Source organism: Lepisosteus platostomus, chromosome 14 (genome assembly GCF_059453375.1).
Source record: "Lepisosteus platostomus isolate fLepPlt1 chromosome 14, fLepPlt1.hap1, whole genome shotgun sequence".
Classification (NCBI taxonomy): domain Eukaryota; kingdom Metazoa; phylum Chordata; class Actinopteri; order Semionotiformes; family Lepisosteidae; genus Lepisosteus; species Lepisosteus platostomus.
Window position 1 is genome coordinate 35,012,979 of NC_142624.1, and position 20,452 is coordinate 35,033,430.

General features: G+C 54.9%; 1 protein-coding gene across 4 annotated transcripts in view; it reads right to left on the bottom strand.

Moving 5' to 3' along the window:
• Positions 1-20,452, bottom strand: part of pikfyve (phosphoinositide kinase, FYVE finger containing) — a 37,356-nt gene that overhangs the window by 14,159 nt on the left and 2,745 nt on the right. For all 4 annotated transcript variants that reach the window (XR_015926338.1, XM_088605880.1, XM_088605881.1 and 1 more), the window contains exons 2-20: positions 19,482-19,672; positions 17,514-17,678; positions 16,957-17,066; positions 16,190-16,361; positions 15,229-15,436; positions 14,979-15,068; positions 14,417-14,555; positions 13,847-14,004; positions 13,510-13,621; positions 12,875-13,022; positions 12,561-12,728; positions 11,988-12,053; positions 4,577-4,706; positions 3,576-3,756; positions 3,234-3,308; positions 2,716-2,823; positions 2,334-2,474; positions 1,825-1,951; positions 283-1,454 (exon numbers count right to left, since the gene is read on the bottom strand). Coding sequence is in view for 3 of the 4 variants with exons in the window: in XM_088605880.1 (XP_088462006.1) it covers positions 283-1,454; positions 1,825-1,951; positions 2,334-2,474; positions 2,716-2,823; positions 3,234-3,308; positions 3,576-3,756; positions 4,577-4,706; positions 11,988-12,053; positions 12,561-12,728; positions 12,875-13,022; positions 13,510-13,621; positions 13,847-14,004; positions 14,417-14,555; positions 14,979-15,068; positions 15,229-15,436; positions 16,190-16,361; positions 16,957-17,066; positions 17,514-17,678; positions 19,482-19,662 (3,651 nt within the window). In the remaining variant the exon portion in view is untranslated. The remainder of the gene's footprint in view (positions 1-282; positions 1,455-1,824; positions 1,952-2,333; positions 2,475-2,715; positions 2,824-3,233; positions 3,309-3,575; positions 3,757-4,576; positions 4,707-11,987; positions 12,054-12,560; positions 12,729-12,874; positions 13,023-13,509; positions 13,622-13,846; positions 14,005-14,416; positions 14,556-14,978; positions 15,069-15,228; positions 15,437-16,189; positions 16,362-16,956; positions 17,067-17,513; positions 17,679-19,481; positions 19,673-20,452) is intronic.

Below are 20,452 nucleotides of genomic sequence, written 5' to 3' on the forward strand. Positions count from 1 at the left end.
GTGGAGCAGGAGAGTAGGCGGGGCAGTACAGGAGTGGGTGGGGCAGAGGGCAGTACAGGAGTGGGCGGGGCAGAGGAGTGGGTAACGCAAAGGCAGAGGGCAGTACAGCTGCTGCTGAAGTGCTCCATTAAGAGCTTCCAGCCGTTATCGGCAAAGAAATAAAAGCGGCGATAACAGAATAAATAAACGAGGCCGAAATGAGTTCACTTTTTTTTCCTCAAAGACGCGATCCATCCGCCAGTGCCCAGGTGGCCGCAGAGCGACCGGGGCCGCCGGCCTCACCTTCGCCGCCCAGACCATCTCGTTCTGCGCCTGCCCGCGGTCCTCCTCGCCCTCGCCCTTCGGGCCCGCCCTCGCCGTCTGCTCTCGGCTCTGCACGAAGGGGTCCACGTCCCTCTGCCGGATCCGGCCGCCCCGGGCCCGGAAGTCCGCCAGCATCTTGGCCAGGTCCTGGCTGCTGCCCAGGTGCTCGGCGATGCGGGTGCTGGTCAGCTGATGGGAGGGCAGCACCTCGATGGCCCGGGAGGCCGCGCTGCCGTTGGCGGCCTGGGCGGGGGCCGTGTCCTTCAGCAGCTGCCTCTTCCTGCGGCTGTCCAGCTCCTTGAAGTCCTTGTTGAGCAGAGGGGAGAGGTAGACCAGCTCGGGGAAGTAGTCCCTGCTGGGGCACCTCATGCCCCGGGGGGTGAGCAGGAACGGCTCCCGGAAGGAGATGAAGGGCGAGATGCAGAGGATGACGTCCTTCAGCTCCTGCTTGAAGGCCGCGGAGTGCGACTTGAGCCGGTCGTCCGCCGAGGCCACGTGCTCCGTCACGTACAGCCCCGTGTCGTCCTGCAGGGGGTCCCGGAAGAGGCGGGGCCGCGCCTCCGAGTCGGGGGCCCCCCCAGAGCCGCCCCCCACATCGGCGGCGGCGGCGTCCTTGCCGTCGGTCTCGTCCTGTGCGTCAGCGATGAGGAAAGGCAGCGACGTGCCGGACAGCGGCACGGGAGAGATGGACACCAATGTCCGGTGGGGGGATGCGGTGTCCACTTCGGGGTCCCCCGGTCTGGGGGAGGATGTGGCCTCGGCCCCAAAAGCAGGCACCCCTTCCTGGGTGAGGCTGCCGTCTTTCGGGGAGCCCTCCAGTTCGGGGATGGCAGGCAGTTTCTCGGGGCCACACTCCTGCTCCTTTGGGGCGCCCCCCCCGTCTCCGGCCTGGAACAAGTCGGGGCGCTCGGCCCCGGGCCCCTCGCCCTCGATCAGCGAGTGGAAGGAGCCGCTCTTGGCCAGGCTGGGGGGCATAGCGAACTCGTCCATGAGGAAGGAGATCTCCAGCTGGGAGTGGTACGCCACGCACGCCATGAAGACCAGGATCTCCTTGACCCGCGCCAGCTCGTACTCCGAGGCGCCCCGAAGCTTGACGGTGCAGCCCAGCTGAGGGGGGCAGCCCTCGAAGAACATGAGCGTCTTCGACTCCTCTGGAGACGGGGAAACCGGGGCGAGAGGGGGGATCAAGCAGACACACAATTAAAAACCACGTGATTCTCACCATCCCGTCGCCCATGCACGACACGTCAGATGTTACCTGAAACGGTACACAAAGGCAGAGCAGAAAGGCCTGCAAGAGCTCGTCATTCACGTCACTACAAATAATGAGGTTATCTGCATTAGGAGTCCGATCATCCATCGGTTCTGCTCCTGAATCTCACAGCCAGGCCCTGTGTGATGCAATGCTGTGCCAGTGTTCTCTGCAGCCTGCAGCGCACACGCGCTCTCCCCAGGTGCTGGCTGCCCCGCGGGAAGGCCGCGGGGGGGGGGGGGGGGGGGCCTGTGTGTGCTGGTCCTTACCGTTGGCCAGCTGGAAGGAGTGCAGGTAGAACTTGTGGCAGGTGCCCAGGTGGGGCTTGGTGAGCAGCTGGTCCATGGACATCACCAGGTCTCCCTGGGTCATCCGGCTCACTCGGTCCAGCACTTGCTGTGGGAAGAGCACAAGTCCACCTGCGTCACCGGCCGACTGCTTCACCCCCCCAGCTCCGTACTGAGCTACACGATCAGCGCCAGCAGGGAATCGTCCCCATCAAGCAAAGAGATCGATTAACCAAAAAATCTGATTCTTTAAGAATCTCACATTGGTGCAAACGTGCCACCATCTCCATTTTAAATCCATGAAGGTGCACGAGACTGTCCGTTTCCACTACACTCGGCAAAGAGAGTCAGGACGCACGGACCCACTGACGGCGGGGCAGGCAGGCAGGCAGGCAGGCAGGCAGCTGCGCAGGCCCCCCTCCAGCAGGGAAAGGAAAGGGGGCTGATCAGCTGCCGCTCCATGCTGTTCCCCACCCTCGGGCGTTACGTACAGGCTTGACATTGATGACCAGGGTGATCCCGTGTTCGAGAAGCATATCCTGGGCTATCCTGGACACCGTCTTCTCCACCAGCACCAGGTTGGGTCGCACATCCACGATCCGCTGGACGTAGTTCTTCAGGAACTCTCGCTCCTGCCGGGAACATTTTAAGGTCACCCCAAGACTCTAAGTGACTTTAAGTTCCCGCTTCTTAGACACTAGTGGACCTCTAGAATACAGTCCTCAGGCACACAAAGACACACAGTGCGATGGGCATCACTCACAGAGCACACATCAACAACCCACGGACTGACGTGCAAGGATCTACTTGTAACACCCTCCCAGAGCAGCCCCTGCAGGGCAGTCCAGCCGGGACACGCTGACCAGGACTGACCTGCAGCACGATGGGATCGATGCAGGTGAACTTCGTCTCCTCCCTGTACAGGTACTCGATGGAGCACTTCAGCAGCAGGATCTTGGGGTTCTTAATGTGGGAGTTCATCTGCGGGCAACAACGAGAGACACCACCACTGCGCTACCGCTCTTCCATTACTCCTGCGGCCCTTTTTAACACGCAGAGGATCGTTTTACCACCCCCAAAAAAATATTCAAGCCTCTACTGCTCTGCCACATCCCTGTAGAGAGGTTCACAGATATTCCAAATATTCCAGTATGGGAATGACATTGGAGGCTGGGCAGGAAGAGTTAAAGCCTCTCTTTCCCCCGGAGTCTAAGCCAACTGCTTGAAGTCCTAAGAATGTCATGAGATACAAAACTAACAAGCCAGCCGTCCCTAAGGCAAATGATTAACTCTTTGATTATAATAGCCGGCCTGTGCAAGTGCCCTTAGCTTTCGGAAGAGCACAACCAGACACAACCAATGGTTTCCAAATGCTCAATGACTCTCCTTACCTTTTTGTGGGCTATGTTCTTGGTGCAAACAAAGCCATTCACAACAGCTGAATCAAACTTCTTCCCTCCGGGAATCTGTGCCAAAAAACAACAACAACCGAACACGTTGCACTTCAGCTTGAACTCAAGAGTAATGCTTTGATAAGAGCCAAGAACACACTAATCCTGCAGGAGCAGGACTGAAGGTCCCTGCAGCAAGGGGACTGAGAAACGTCAGGAGAAGGAAGTAAAAGATAGCCGAGTCAACGTTTAATCTGACATTCCCCACCCAAGAGAAGAGAGACTCCATGCCGCAGGTCGGTCTCATCTTCCCGCCCCGCGGCGGGTCAGCGCCGGCCTCACCTTCTTGACGTGCACGAACTGCCGGATGTCCATGTCGTCGTCGTTGCCGCGCACGTCCGGGCGCACGGTCTGCACCACCTGCCTGACCACGGGCACGATGACGTCGCGCCAGGACAGCGACAGGGACTCGCTGTACAGCAGCTGCTGCAGGAGCGCCATCATGTGGTTGTGGTTGGCAGAGCTGCATGCGACAGAGCGATCAGAGGACGTTTCAGAGGACCCAGACGCGAGGTATCACTTTGAAAATGATATCTTTAATACACTAACACCCAAGGAGGGCGGCACGATGGCGCGGTGGTCAGCATTGGGGCCCCATGTTCAATTCCAGACCTGGGCCGCTGTCTGCATGGAGTTTGTATGTTCTCCCTGTGCTGCTGTTGGTTTCCTCCAGGTGCCACAGCTTCCTTCCACAGTCCAAAGACATACTGGTAGATGAACTGGCTCCTGGGAAAACTGGCCCTGGAGCGTGTGTGTGTTTGTGGATGTGTGCCCCGCGATGGACTAGCGTCCTGTCCAGGGTGTACCCTGCCTTGCGCCCACTGCTTGCAGGGATGGGTTCCCGCATCCCAGATGACCCCCCAATTGGAAGAAGTGGTCAGGAAATGGATGGATGCTACTTCTTTAAACACTGGCTTCCAATGGAATGGAGTGATGCTAAATAGTAAATTACGCGAATTTACTAATTACTACTGATTCGGCTGATGATACAGGCCAAAGCAACTTCCATTTGAACAGCAGGGTGGCGATATGAGTGCAGGACCTCAGCGGTACGATGGCAGCACCCCACCCGGGATTCGAACCCACAACCTGCCAGTTCCAGCGCACACCCCTCAGGGGCGCCATCTGAGGAATGGGGAGGGAAGAGGAGAGGACTGGTATCGCAGCAGACACCTGCGATAAGATGAGCTCTGAGGAGGTACAGCACTCCAGTGTGTGTCTACCCTATGAAAAGGTTAAAGAACTAGAAAGCACAGGGACAGCGGGGCACACGGCGTGCTCACAGCAGCCTCTCCATGGCTTTCTTCTCCCCGTTCTCCTCCCTCAGCTGCTCCAGGGAGCTGTGATGCCAGCCCAAAGGGGTGAACAGCAGCTCCTTGGCCTTCTCCTCCACCCGCCGGTTAAACAAGGACTCTGTCAGAGACACACAGAGAGAGAGAGAGAGGGCACCGTCAGAGAGACACACGCGCACAGAGAGAGAGAGAGGGCACCGTCAGAGAGACACACGCGCACAGAGAGAGAGAGAGGGCACCATCAGAGAGACACACGCGCACAGAGAGAGAGAGAGGGCACCGTCAGAGAGAGACACGCGCACAGAGAGAGAGAGAGGGCACCGTCAGAGACACACACGCGCACAGAGAGAGAGAGAGGGCACCATCAAAGAGACACACGCGCACAGAGAGAGAGAGAGAGGGCACCATCAGAGAGACACACGCGCACAGAGAGAGAGAGAGGGCACCATCAGAGAGACACACGCGCACAGAGAGAGAGAGAGAGGGCACCATCAGAGAGACACACGCGCACAGAGAGAGAGAGAGAGGGCACCGTCAGAGAGACACACGCGCACAGAGAGAGAGAGAGGGCACCGTCAGAGAGACACACGCGCACAGAGAGAGAGAGAGGGCAACGTCAGAGAGACACACGCGCACAGAGAGAGAGAGAGAGGGCAACGTCAGAGAGACACACGCGCACAGAGAGAGAGAGGGCACCGTCAGAGAGACACACGCGCACAGAGAGAGAGAGAGGGCACCATCAGAGACACACGCTTACAGAGAGAGAGTTTTGACCTGGCAGTGAAGGCACTGAGGGAGAAGGCACTCAGGGCTTTCTACGCAATATGAAGGAGGCTCTTCAACATCAACCCACCAACAAGAATCTGGCTCCAAATATTTGAAAGTGTAATCCAACCCATTGCCCTATACGGCAGTGAAGTTTGGGGTCCCCTCACAGACCAGGATTACACCCAATGGGACAAACACCCCACAGAAACTCTGCACATGGAGATCTGTAGAATCATCCTCCGTGTGCAGAGAAAAACTCCTAACAACGGGTGCAGGGCTGAATTAGGCCAGTACCCACTATTGATAAACATACAGAAAAGAATATTAAAGTATTGGCTACACCTAAAAAACAGTGACCAAAATTCCTACCACCACAAAGCCCTGCTGAGCCAAGAGCTGAGCCCAAAACAGAGCCCCCTGAGCCAGCTGGTCCTGAGGCTCACCGACCTGAGCCACACCAACACTAACCAGCCTCAGGACAGCACTGCTAGAGCACCACAACCCAGACTCAACCACATCACAGCACAGATCAAACAGCAATATCTCACACACTGGGACACACACACACAAACACAACATAAACTGGAATGCTACAGAACCTTAAACAGACAATACACACTAGCTGAATATTTGACCAAAATAAAAAATAACAAACAGAAACAGACCCTGACGAAGTACAGGCTCAGTGACCACAACCTGGCCATAGAAACTGGGCGACACAGGCAGACCTGGCTGCCCAGAGAGGACAGGCTGTGCTCCCACTGCCAGCAGGGAGAAATAGAGACAGAGGTGCACTTCCTACTGCACTGTGACAGATACTCTGGGATTAGAGAAACATTCTTCCCGAAATTCAGAAATCTAATCCCAGAGTTCCCACACCTGCCAAAACCACAACAGGTCCCAATCCTACTGGGAGAGGGAGGAGGGAACTCAGTTGATCTGGCAGCCCAGTATGTGATCTCCTGTCACAGCCTGAGGAACAGTGAGTCCGTCTCCCAATAATGCTCCAGCTGCCTACAGTATGTCAATATTATATAATATGTCTTTGTTGTAAATGTCTGTAACATGTCTGTAGATTTTATTTTACTTCTATTTTTTGTTTTGTTCTATGTTAAATTTATTATTTTTATTTGCTTTGGCAACACTGATTGTACCCATCGGTCATGCTAATAAAGCACCTTGAATTGAATTGAATTGAGAGAGGGCACCATCAGAGAGACACACGCGCACAGAGAGAGAGAGAGGGCACCATCAGAGAGACACACGCGCACAGAGAGAGAGAGAGGGCACCATCAGAGAGACACACGCGCACAGAGAGAGAGAGAGGGCACCGTCAGAGAGACACACGCGCACAGAGAGAGAGAGAGGGCACCGTCAGAGAGAGACACGCGCACAGAGAGAGAGAGAGGGCACCGTCAGAGACACACACGCGCACAGAGAGAGAGAGAGGGCAACGTCAGAGAGACACACGCGCACAGAGAGAGAGAGAGGGCACCGTCAGAGACACACACGCGCACAGGTCGGTACTGGGAGCCCCTCAGCACATCATCATCCACACCGGCACCAACGACTTGAGGACCCAGAGGGAGCAGGTGGCCCAGTCCATCAGGAGAGTGGCAGAGAGGGCCATACAGGAGTTCCCTCGCGCCCGAATTGTCATCTCCACCCTGCTGCCGAGACAGGACGAGCAGCACCACACCATCCAGAGAATCAATGCCGAGATCTCACGGTGCTGCGCCCTGCTCCCAAACGTCTATCTGGCCCATCACTCCACCCTTGGACCACAGCATCTACACGACCATAAACACCTCAAAAAACAGACCATTGGACTCTTCACAAAAACTCTGAAAGACACCACACTGGGCAGACACCCAAACAGCATCCCAGAGAGAAACAGGAGGACTACCAGAGGAACGCCCCAGCACCCACACCCCCAACCCAGACCAGCTCAACCCACAAAGAACAGAACCAGCACCACCCTACAGCCCTCCAACCCAGACCAACGACCGAACAGGACCAGAACCAGCGCCCCACCCCATGCCCCTCACCCAGACCAGCAGCTGAACCGGACCAGAACCACAACCCCTCCCCACCCAGCACAACAACAGAGCCGGACCGAGCCCCTCCTGCACAGCTACGCCGCAGCCTTGGCCAGACCAGCAGTCCCGAGTGGTTTGGAGCTGGGAGAAATCCGGCAGCTCCTGAACCTCATCTGCACCCGGCTTATGAGCTGAACTTCCATCACCCACAGCGACAGACAAAAACCCAGCACAATACTTGTTTCTGTTGATGATGTAAATGTCCGACACAAATTTGATACAGTTCCAGAAAACAATAACAAATTGCAAAGATAATTCAAACGATGACAATGAGATCTCTAAAGATAAGTATGTGGAACATTCAGGGTCTGGGCTCGTCAGCATTTGGGCTGAAGAGCACTGATCCTGAATTTATCAAGGATGTAAAGGAGACAGACATCATGATCCTACAGGAGACATGGTGTCGGGGAGACTTGGCTACCCACTGTCCCCCAGGCTACAAGGAGATCATGGTGCCCTCTGTCAAAAAACCCCAAATCACCCGGGGCAGAGACTCTGGGGGGATCATTGTGTGGTACAGAGCGGAGCTCAGTCACTCCATACAATTAGTAAAGAAAGAAGAGTCACGAGTTTGGCTTAAAATCAAAAGAAATACCATCTGTACAGAAAACGAGGTTTTCCTGTGTGCTGTCTACATCCCGCCCTCAGAATCCCCCTACTACAGTGAGGGAATTCTCCCCAGTCTCCACACGGAGATCGGTCACTTCCAGGGCCAGGGAAACGTGCTGCTCTGTGGTGACCTCAACGCACGAACAGGCACACTGGCAGACTTCACCAGCACACAGGGAAATACTCACATATTCGGACAATCCCCTCTGTACCACACACCGGTCACCTCACACAGGTGCAGCCATGACACCACGGTCAACAGCACCGGGCGCGAGCTGCTGCAGCTCTGTCAAGGGCTGGGCCTGTACATCGTCAACGGCAGGACTAGAGGGGACTCTCTAGGCAGGTTCACCTACAGCTCAGCTCTGGGCAGCAGTGTGGTGGACTACGCCATCACCGACCTGGACCCCTCCTGTATCAGTGCCTTCACTGTCAGGCCACAAACTCCCCTCTCCGACCACAGCCAGATCACACTCTACATGAAGAGAACACACCAGCACAGAGACACACTGACACAGCCCAGCCAGCTGTATGACCTCAACCAGGCATACAGATGGGACACAGACAGCCTAGACAGATACCAAACTGCACTGGGCCATGAGGAAATTCAGACACTGATGGACACATTCCTAAACACTCCGTATCAAACCAACAAATTAGGCATAAACTTGGCCACACAAAAACTAAATCACCTATTCCACAAACTAGCATCAAAATCTAAGCTAAAAACAACTACATCAAAAAACTACCAAAAAACAAAAGCAAAAGAAAAGTGGTTTGATACGGAGTGCAAAGACATCAGAAATGCACTACGAAAAGTCTCAAATGAAAAACACAGACAACCACACAACACAGATCTGCGACTCAGGTACTGTGACATGGTAAAACTTTACAAACACACGCTGAAAAAGAAAAGAAACACATACATAGACAAACAACTTGCAGAAATTGAGGAGTCACTAAATCAGAATTGTTTCTGGGAGAAGTGGAACAACTTAAACAAATCAAAACCAGAAGAATTGGCCATCCAAAATGGAACAATCTGGCAAACATACTTTGAAAATCTCTATGAAAAGCTCCCAAATACAAATCAATCAGACCAAAACACCATTTATGAAAAACTCAAAATTTTGGAATTGGCTATCAAAGACAACCAAAACCCCTTAGACTCCCCAATCACTGAGCAGGAGCTACTGGACAAACTCCAGGCCCTCAGACCACGCAAAGCCTGTGGCCATGATGGAGTCATAAATGAGATGCTGAGACACAGCAGCCCAAAGTTGCAACAAGCCCTGCTCAAACTCCTCAATCTCATCATGACAGCCGGATGTTTCCCCGAGGCCTGGAACCAAGGACTGATCACGCCCATCTATAAGAGTGGAGATAAACTCGATCCCAACAACTACCGGGGCATCTGTGTGAACAGTAACCTGGGGAAGGTATTCTGCAGTATCCTAAATACACGAATACTGGCCTTCCTTACCGAACACAATGTCCTGAGTAAAAGTCAGATTGGCTTCTTGCCAGATCACCGCACATCTGATCACATTTACACCCTACACACACTGATAGACAAACACGTCCACCAAAAACACAAAGGAAAAATTTTTGCCTGCTTTGTCGATTTCAAAAAAGCATTTGACTCGATTTGGCATGAGAGATTGTTTTATAAACTACTCCAAAGTGGCATAGGGGGCAAAGTGTACGACATCATTAAATCAATGTATTCAGAGAGCAAATGTGCAGTGAAAATTGGAAACAAAAGGACTAAATTCTTCACCCAAGGCCGCGGGGTGAGACAGGGCTGCAGCCTGAGCCCAACACTGTTCAATATCTATATCAATGAATTAGCAGGAATGTTGGAGCAGTCTGCAGCTCCTGGTCTTACACTACACGACACAGAAATCAAGTTCCTGCTCTACGCAGATGACCTGGTCCTGCTGTCGCCCACAGAACAGGGGCTGCAGCAGAACCTGGCACTGCTGGAGCAGTACTGTCAGACCTGGGCACTGACAGTCAATCTGGACAAGACCAGAGTTATGGTTTTCCAGAAGAAAGCCAGACCTCAGGGAAACAGGTACAAATTCACACTGAACAACAACACATTGGAGCACACATCCAGCTACACATATCTCGGTCTCACCATCAGCTCTTCCGGGAGTTTTGACCTGGCAGTGAAGGCACTGAGGGAGAAGGCACTCAGGGCTTTCTACGCAATAAGAAGGAGGCTCTTCAACATCAACCCACCAACAAGAATCTGGCTCCAAATATTTGAAAGTGTAATCCAACCCATTGCCCTATACGGCAGTGAAGTTTGGGGTCCCCTCACAGACCAGGATTACACCCAATGGGACAAACACCCCACAGAAACTCTGCACATGGAGATCTGTAGAATCATCCTCCGTGTGCAGAGAAAAACTCCTAACAACGGGTGCAGGGCCGAATTAGGCCAGTACCCACTATTGATAAACATACAGAAAAGAATATTAAAGTATTGGCTACACCTAAAAAACAGCGACCAAAATTCCTACCACCACAAAGCCCTGCTGAGCCAAGAGCTGAGCCCAAAACAGAGCCCCCTGAGCCAGCTGGTCCTGAGGCTCACCGACCTGAGCCACACCAACACTAACCAGCCTCAGGACAGCACTGCTAGAGCACCACAACCCAGACTCAACCACATCACAGCACAGATCAAACAGCAATATCTCACACACTGGGACACACACACACAAACAACATAAACTGGAATGCTACAGAACCTTAAACAGACAATACACACTAGCTGAATATTTGACCAAAATAAAAAATAACAAACAGAAACAGACCCTGACGAAGTACAGGCTCAGTGACCACAACCTGGCCATAGAAACTGGGCGACACAGGCAGACCTGGCTGCCCAGAGAGGACAGGCTGTGCTCCCACTGCCAGCAGGGAGAAATAGAGACAGAGGTGCACTTCCTACTGCACTGTGACAGATACTCTGGGATTAGAGAAACATTCTTCCCGAAATTCAGAAATCTAATCCCAGAGTTCCCACACCTGCCAAAACCACAACAGGTCCCAATCCTACTGGGAGAGGGAGGAGGGAACTCAGTTGATCTGGCAGCCCAGTATGTGATCTCCTGTCACAGCCTGAGGAACAGTGAGTCCGTCTCCCAATAATGCTCCAGCTGCCTACAGTATGTCAATATTATATAATATGTCTTTGTTGTAAATGTCTGTAACATGTCTGTAGATTTTATTTTACTTCTATTTTTTGTTTTGTTCTATGTTAATTTTATTATTTTTATTTGCTTTGGCAACACTGATTGTACCCATCGGTCATGCTAATAAAGCACCTTGAATTGAATTGAATTGAATTGAGAGAGGGCACCGTCAGAGAGACACACGCGCACAGAGAGAGAGAGAGAGGGCACCATCAGAGAGACACACGCGCACAGAGAGAGAGAGGGCACCGTCAGAGAGACACACACGCACAGAGAGAGAGAGAGGGCACCGTCAGAGAGAGACACACGCACAGAGAGAGAGAGAGGGCACCGTCAGAGAGAGACACACGCACAGAGAGAGAGAGAGGGCACCATCAGAGAGAGAGAGAGAGAGAGAGAGAGAGAGAGGGAGAGAGAGGGAGAGAGAGGGAGAGAGAGCACCGTCAGAGAGAGAGACGCGCACAGAGAGAGAGAGAGGGCACCATCAGAGAGAGAGGGAGAGAGAGGGAGAGAGAGGGAGGGCACCGTCAGAGAGAGACGCGCACAGAGAGAGAGGGCACCGTCAGAGAGAGACGCGTGCAGAGAGAGAGAGAGAGCACCATCAGAGAGACACATGCGCACAGAGAGAACGCCACTGGAGATGCACACAGACAATCCAGGGGGAGGACAAGGAAGTGGAATGAGAGCAGATGAGGCTTTAACAGAGACAAGCGCCGGTACCTTTAATGAAAGCATCACTGATGGAGATCGTCTGCTGCCCTCGGTCTTCAGATACCAAAAACTCAGCTGGAATTGGAAAGGAAATGACGTCAGAGGGAGGCAGGACAAGTGTCTGCTGCAGGGCAACAGACGACACTCCAGCCTGAGCTCAGACAGCCTTATCACATGCCACCGGCTTGTGAAGGAAACAGCCTTTGGTTTTCAAAAGGGAAAACTCCCTCCCCTCCAGCAGCTCCAGAAGCTCACTCCCACCTCGTACAAAGAGATGTGGGATCACAGCACCAGCTACTCAGCCATGCTCATGAAGCTGATACCCGGCTTCTTTCAAGACACAATTGGATGAGATTCTTGATTCAGTTAGCTATGAACTACCCAACAGAATGGCTGAATGGCTCCTCTTGTTAATCTTCCTTATGTAAGGGTGCCTGTAGGACATTTAGCACATGCAGTGCTCTCTAAATGACACCAGTGAAAGATTTTAGAAAGAGCAATGTGGTTTCTGTAAAATGTCAAGCAGTGTGGCTCAGAGTTATGAGCTGGACTGGGCAGCACACCGACATCGGGGTACAGTACCTTTCGGCTCCGCAGGGTGGGGGGGGACGTGGGGGTACTTGGAGTGCTTCTTTATGTGGAAGTTGACGTTGTCCAGCTCCACGTTGAGGTTGATAGAGGCAGCAGAGTCACTGTCCACCGCAGAGTGGAAACTGCTGACAGAAGTGCGCTTACTGGGGCTGGCGGAGTCTGAGAGAGAGAGAGAGGGGCCAAGAGTGAGAGGGACACACTCGGGATGAGAATGACGGGATGAGAAGAGACGGCTCATGCCAATCTAGTCTAGAAATATATATATTTTTTAAAGATCTGCCACAGAGCAGGCCAACACCACGTACTGGGCAAGATGTCCTCGCCCTCGTCGGCGATCTGCTCCGTGTCGCTGTCGTCAAACTTGATGTCCTTGAACCAGGAGGGCTCGGAGTGGCCTTCCAGGGAGTTCACCGAGTCGCTGTCGGGGGACGGCGTCTCCGAGAACTCCGTGCTCTGGGCGGGAGAGAGGAGGAGCAGTTCAGCGCGGGCCCACAGACAGCCACTGCAGAGGGGTTCGCACTGGGGGCCGGCTGCTCAAGGACTCTCAGCGGTTTGCTTTCAGGCAGAATTTCCCGTTGGTATAAACGCTCTTGGTTCCAGTGAGCCGGGCAGCGGGGGTCCTGCCTCACGCTTGACCCCCGGTCCGCCTCCCGGGAGGACGAGGGGGGCAGTGAGGAACGAAGAGTGGGAATCCCATTCCTCGGGGACAAAGCACTTTAATACCTGTAACCTGCTGCTTGCTGCTCAAATCCCAGCAGCTCAGGCGAAAAAACTCTGAAGACAGGAGCCGCAACCCCGACGATAATTTTTTAGTTGTGCAAAAACTGGAAAAGCGAAAAACGTCCGCAGGAACGGATATCAGATATAGTCCTGATTCAGGTGAAGATGCTGTGATAAAGAGCTTCTGAAATCGAGAGCAAGCTGCTCGGCCCACCCTCACCTGCAGGGGGCGGTAGAGCGCGTATTCATCTCTGAAGAGCTGGTCGTGGTGGGTGACGCAGTCCAGCCAGCGGCCGTCCACCAGGGCCTGTCCGATAGCGATGGCCTGGGCCCTGCAGACACAGAGACGGAGGCCTGAGACACAGCCACCACACCTCGCGTCTGAAACCGCCCACCTGAACCCTGACCCCAGCTCAGCAGGAATCCGTTGAACTAACGGACTCTTTCAATATTTCTCGCCTCAGTTTTCCAGGCTCCTAGTTTGAAGCACTCTTATTCCGGAGCCCAGGAAGAAAAAAACAAAAAAGCCCACCCCAGCACAGCACATCGCTACCAACCTGGTGGAGATGTGGCCGTTTCTGAGCAGCCAGTTAACCAGCTCCTTTCCCACAATGCAGTTGGGGTAGGTGCGCAGCCAGTAGCGGTGATCCTGGAACTCCATGCCCGTGCTGTGGTGACAGATCTTCTTCCACAGGTCTTTCAGCTGGGAGGAGTCCTGAGCGAGACACCAGGCTATCAGACTTCCCCCCTCCGCTGGAAAACCCCGCGCAGGAGGGACAACCAGCGCTTCCGATGCTTTACGGAGCGAGATATTCGGAAAAACTGCCCGGGTTTAGTCCAATCTCTGCTTAGAGCTTAACACTGCAGTGGAGGCTCTGGGACGTGGGACAGTGTCATAACGAGGGGCATTTACACACCAGACAAGCTTCATCAAGGAGTGAGCGTTCATGATATTTAGTCTGCCTGGCACGGTCGGCACAGAACGATTTGTTTTCGGCTCGTCGACACCCTGGTTTGAAATCAAGAATTCCACTGTCCCGCGGCACTTGTAAACAACGATTTACAGCGCGACGGGCGAAGTGGGCATCGGGAGCGGAACGGGACAGGGCGGCGGGGCAGACACTCACCAGCAGGATCTTGCGCTCCTCCTCGTTGGCGTCGGGCTTGGCTGGGGCGCGGCTGGCCTGCGGGCTGATGGAGCTGTCGTAGGAGGGCACCATGGAGGAGCCTGAGCGGTCCAGGGAGAGGTTGGTGATGCTGGCCGATCTGTGAAGAGCGGAGTAGGACTCAGAGCGGGTGAGCCGCCATGGCACGCAGCTGGCATAACACTGCTTGTGCCCCCCCAAGCCTCCAGACACCCGCCCCTGGGAGAGGCGCCAGCTGCCCTGAACAAGGCCCCTTATTCACAGGCAGAGGGGGAGAAGTCTGGACTCCAGCTCCCACTGCTTCTGTCTTGTGTCTGAACGCGAGAGAGCATGTGAGCATGTCCACACTATATTCAGGCTCAGGACTGCAGCATCGGTTTTAACAATTAAAACTGGCAACGACAAAAGGCAACTGGGCAGGTGCAAACAGGACCCAGTCAAACACCAGGTTCAGAGCGCGAGAGCAGTCTTGGGACGAGCCACTGGGAAGTGAACAAGAAAACGCCCCCTTTGAAGTCTCCTACAAATCAAAGGGGGTACGTACCTCTTCCTGGCGGGACTCATGCCCACGTCCTCCTGCACAGAGGCCAGGCGGGTGCTGAGGCTGCTGGGCTGGGAGTCCTGATGGACCAGGCTGGCACGACAGAGAGACAGAGCAGGGACACGGTCAGCGTGGCGAGATACCGGATCAAGCGCAGGGCTAAATAAGAACCCCTTGGGGCCGCGCCGACTCAGATCTTTAAAAGAGGGAGCGAGGGGGACGCTCCTGCAACTCATTCCCGCGGCCGGCGCACCTCTGCCAGGCCAGGTCCTCCTCCAGGAAGATGTTGCGGCTGGCCTTCCTGCCCCCGACGGGCGTGCGCGGCTCGCTGGGCTCCAGCACGCACACCGACAGCGGCGAGTCCGACAGCGCGCTCAGGTCCTCCCCGATCGAGCCCGAGTCCGCCGAGTGGGCGTAGCTGAGCGCGATCTTGCGGCAGTAGGTGCAGGCGCGCAGGTCCCCTGCGGGCAGGGAGGGGGGGGGGGGACAGGGCATCGGGACGTCAGAACCTTGTGTTCGATTAGGGAACCACCTGCTGCAACGTCCAGAACGCATCACTGCAGTCCAGCTGGAACTTCAATTACTCTAGTAATCCTTGAACGTGGAATGGATCTGGCTGCTGAACATAATTCCTTACTGCTGGGACACTCCACTCGGAGCTCTTTACAGGTCATGGGGCTCCCCTCCACCCCCACCAGTGTGCAGCCCCACCTGGATGATGCGCCAGTACTCTCCCCACACACCAGCTCTCAGTGGGGAGGAAAGCGGAGTGATGAAGCCAGTTCAGAGACGGGGATTATTAGGAGGCCATGATGGGTAAAGACCAGGGGAAAATCTGGCCAGGACAAACCTGGCCCTACCCCTGCGGCACCTTTATTACAGTAGTGTCCCCGTCACTATACTGGGGCACTGGGACCCACACAGACCGCAGGGTGAGCGCCCCCTACTGGCTCCACTAACGCCTCTTCCAGCAGCAGCCTCAGCTTTCCCAGGACTTTCCCATCCAGGTACCGGCCAGGCTCCCACCTGCTGAGCTGCGCTGCCGGTACATAAACAACTGAGCACGACTTGGAATTAAGATGAGCGATTGAATCGAAGAGCCCGGCCTGCCTATGCTGCACCTCTGAGCCCCAGTACCCTGGGGGTCACAGGTTCAGGCCACAAACCCACACCTGTCCCCTTCCGGTGCGCACAGCAGGCCCCGGCTCACTCACCGGTGTAGCCCATGAACTTGCCGGGGATCTCCTGGTTGCAGCAGCGGCTGCAGAAGATCTGGCCGCACAGCCGGCAGTGGTGGCGGCGGCGGAACGTGGTGAACTTCTCGTTGCAGTCGTAGCACTCCTTGCACTGGCTGTCCGGCATCCAGTACTGCTTCAGATCGCTGTCCTGCGACGTCAAGACAAGGCAAGCCGCGGGTGAGCCCCGCAGGAAGACCTCTGGTCAGCCCCTCGGCCGCGAGCTCAGCGACACGCGCACGAGGGCAAGAGACACCTCCGCTCCGCAGAGGAGAGCAGTCGGGGCCGTTCGGAAACAGTCTGCCACTTCACACTGGGGCTACTCCTTTCAAACTCTGCCATCTGCCTTCCAGTCCATCTCTCAGTGCACACCTCTGCGCCTTAGAACAAGCACGCCTCTCTGGCCCACACCTCCCAGCCCCCACCTGTCCGTCTCCCCGTCTCCCCTGGGGGTCGGTCTCCCAGCCCCCACCTGTCCGTCTCCCCGTCTCCCAGCCCCCACCTGTCCGTCTCCCCGTCTCCCAGCCCCCACCTGTCCGTCTCCCCGTCTCCCAGCCCCCACCTGTCCGTCTCCCCGTCTCCCAGCCCCCACCTGTCCGTCTCCCCGTCTCCCAGCCCCCACCTGTCCGTCTCCCTGTCTCCCAGCCCCCACCTGTCCGTCTCCCCGTCTCCCCTGGGGATCGGTCTCCCAGCCCCCACCTGTCCGTCTCCCCGTCTCCCTTGGGAATCAGTCTCCCAGCCCCTACCTGGCTTTTCCCCTCCATGATCTCCTTCAGTCTCTTCAGGACGGTGCGCAGCTGGACGGCGGTGCGAGGGTCGTGACCCCCCAGGGGGGGCTCCGTCTTGCGCCGCCCCTCTGCAGAGGCACATGGGAAGCAAGCGTCAGTGTGGGCCTCACTGGCTCACAGATTACACACCCTGCTGCCATGTGCAGTGCACAGCAAGGCCTCAACACCACTTTCCACTCCACAAACAAGGAGCAGAACAAGGAGCAGTGAGGATGAGGAGGGTTGGGCTGCCGTCAAGAGGAAGCAGGCTGTGTCACGGTGTTGAAGCCCGTTGTTGACAAGAAGTATGTTTATCTTAAACGCAGAGGTCGCACAATTATGGAAAACAACGATGCAGCCACAAACCCGGCTATAATCAAGCAGGATGAAAACATCTGGTCGCCCTGCAAGATTATCCGTGATCGGCAGGCCGTGCAACATGGCTGAAGAAGTCCGACTGCGCCCACGGCCCAGCCGGGGACCTGCGGGAGGAGAGGAGCGCCGTGCGCCCGGGAAGCCCGCGGTAATGGCGGTACCTGACGCGGTGGAGGTGCGCCGGTGCAGCTCGGGGGCGTGGGACTTCCTGTGAGAGCCGGAGGCACGGAGAGGGGGTGAGGGGGCAGACCAGGACGCCCGTGCCCCCTGCAGGGGGCCCTGGACAGCCTCGGGCTTCTCCACCGCCGCAGGGGCCCGGCCCTCATCTGGACACAAACCGGGGGACACGTCAGCAGCACAGAACAGGGCCCACGAAAGCAGCCAATCCCAGCGCAACTTTAGTGTATATAGCGCCTTTAAAAGTGGACTCTCAGAGCTCTTTACAGAGAGGAAAAAAAGTACACAGTGAGTGGAAACAGCAGAATTCAACTGTTCCAGTGAGGGCTTGGAACACAGAAGGAAAGCAAAGGGGCAGACATGGAAACAGTTCAATACAACTCCCACGCTGATCCATTTCAGGGTTGTCAGCTCCCGGGCATTTTCACATGTACACAACAGAACAAATGGAGAAAACCAACAGGCAGGCTGCAAGTGCACACAGCACGCACAGATTTCTCGGTATTCACACAGCAAAAAGCAATAGCAGAGCCCGTTCAGGACAGTCGAAGGCTCGGTCTCCAGCTGCAACTGACAGGCTGTGAAGCGAAGACATGGGCAGGAAGGCTGCTACATCAGACAGGAAATGGGAAAAAACACAGGTGCACACAGAGCCAATAGGCCAGCAGTGTGCTATATCTGAAATACCCCAGGGACACATCCAGAAATGTTTTTGCATAAACTGCACCTCTACTGTGAGCTGCAAAAGAGTAACGACAGAGAGTGAAAAACTTAACAGTCTCTCCCTCCTGCACTAAGCAGACAGAGACGCACAGTTTCACAAGACGTTCTGCAGTTCTGAGCCTGAACTGACAAATTCATGCATCTTTCTACCAGTATAACTCTTGGCTCTCAGCCTTTATCGACACGGCAGCTACCAACATTTAGAAAAACGAATACTTGTATCCATTTGCTTATTCTGTTTTTCAATACTGCATTGTAATAACATTATTTCCCTTTTCACATGCATCACAAAGAAGATCAACAGTGAAAAGGGGGAAGCAAGTAGACAATTTGCTAGTAGTAGACAAAATTGATGGATCAAAATTGTCTACTTTTTACTCTTTGTTCAAATTCTGCCTGCTGCATCTTTCTCACTTCTTTGTTACGGAGAGAGAGATCCTACATCTCTTTCCCATGTTAACCATCTTTTTTTGCAAATACAAGCCGTTGATTTCTAATGATAAAAGTGATTTCTCCATTAGATATATCACATCCATTGAGACCTTCTGCATTCGACCCCTTGGTCTACCTGCTTGTACTTTTCCTAGGGGCTGTGGCAGACAGACAGCAGAAAAGGCCACCCTGTTACACACACTGCAGCTTCTCCAGTGAGGGAAGCTCGAGCACATGATACTCATTGAGATGTCATCCTAGTCACACCCCCGAGCACATGACATTCATTGTGATGTCACCTTAGGAACACCACCCCCATCACATGACCTCCCCCCCCCCCGGCAGTGTGGCTCAAGACCAGATAATCAGCTGGTGAGAAATCTGGAGCAGCGTTGGAGACTACTCACAGCACACCTCCCATTCACTCTGCATCGGGAAGAAAACAAAGCCTTTCAACTTTAAAAGCAGGTATCCATAACAAGCGTACTGTTCTTCGATACCCTTTTCCAGGAAGCAGAGTCTGCCGTCGAGAGATTCTGAGCTCAGCTCTTCTGGGATCCTCTTCATTTGCCCAGATGACATGCAGAAGGCAGGTTTGTTTCTACATGAGCAGGGCCAACGATCTGCTCCTCAGCAATTTGCACACACATTTCACCCCTGTTCATTCTTCTCAGTGGGCTGGATCTGTTGCCCAAGCCAGTTCAGGGTGCCTGAAAGACCCCCCCAGGAAGCAGACAGCCACGCCAGCGGACCCCCCCCTGCGGGACAGAGATGCGAGGGGGCGAGGGGCTTCTCACCTCTGCTGAAGCGGAAGAGGCTGACGAAGGAGCTGTAGGCAGAGCGCAGCGGGGGCTCGTCCTGCTCGGGCGTCAGCGGTTTGAAGTGCGTGAGGTGGGAGGGGCTGCCGGGGCTCAGCGCCTGGTCCAGGCTCAGCTCCAGCGTGGAGGAGGACAAGGCTGACCGGTCGTCCCCGGACATCTCCCTGCTCCTGTGGGAAGAGCCCGCGCGCGTGGCAGGGTCACGGAACGCAGTGAAGGCGGCGGGACTCCCGCTGCGCAGCGGGCTGATCCGGCCCCGCGTCTTAGGAGCTGCAGGCTCTGGTGCAAACAGGTCTGCGTCGCTCTGACTCCAGGGTCTGGCTATTCAAATGCATACAAACCAGCACGACCGCGCATGTGAACATGCAGGTGCTCCAGCACCTAGTGCGCCAACAGCCCTGGGAGGAGCGCCTGACTGCACCCCACGCTCCACAATTTCAATTTATTTTAAATATGACCCAAAAAAAAACCAAAGTCTAGAAAGCCCTGGGTCACACTGAGTGGGATCTTGAGCAAACCGCCCCCTGCAGCTATGACTCAAAATGAACAAGCTCAGACTGGCGCAGCTGATTCAGAAGGACCAAGATAATTTCTAGGTCCAGTACACAACGCCAACTATTTTTTTTTAGATCAATTACCGTGTAAAATCAGATTGAATAAAACACGCAAGCAAGCCGATCATTAAACCAGTCACATCCGCTGAAGAATGTCCTGCCTGCAGGCCTGAGAGCAGGGGGCCTCGTGCCAGATGGCCTCCTGAGAACAGTTCAGTCAGGAGTGCCGTCATGTGCTCCCGATTCTCCGACGGCACAGCACGAGGACCGGCACAAACGGCACGCCCCCAGTGAGAGCAGCCCCCCCCTCTCTCCCCCTCGCTCGCCCCCCACCTGAACACCCGCCTGCAACCTTCTCACTCGCTCTCATCTTCCAAGAACATTTCTAGCTCGGCG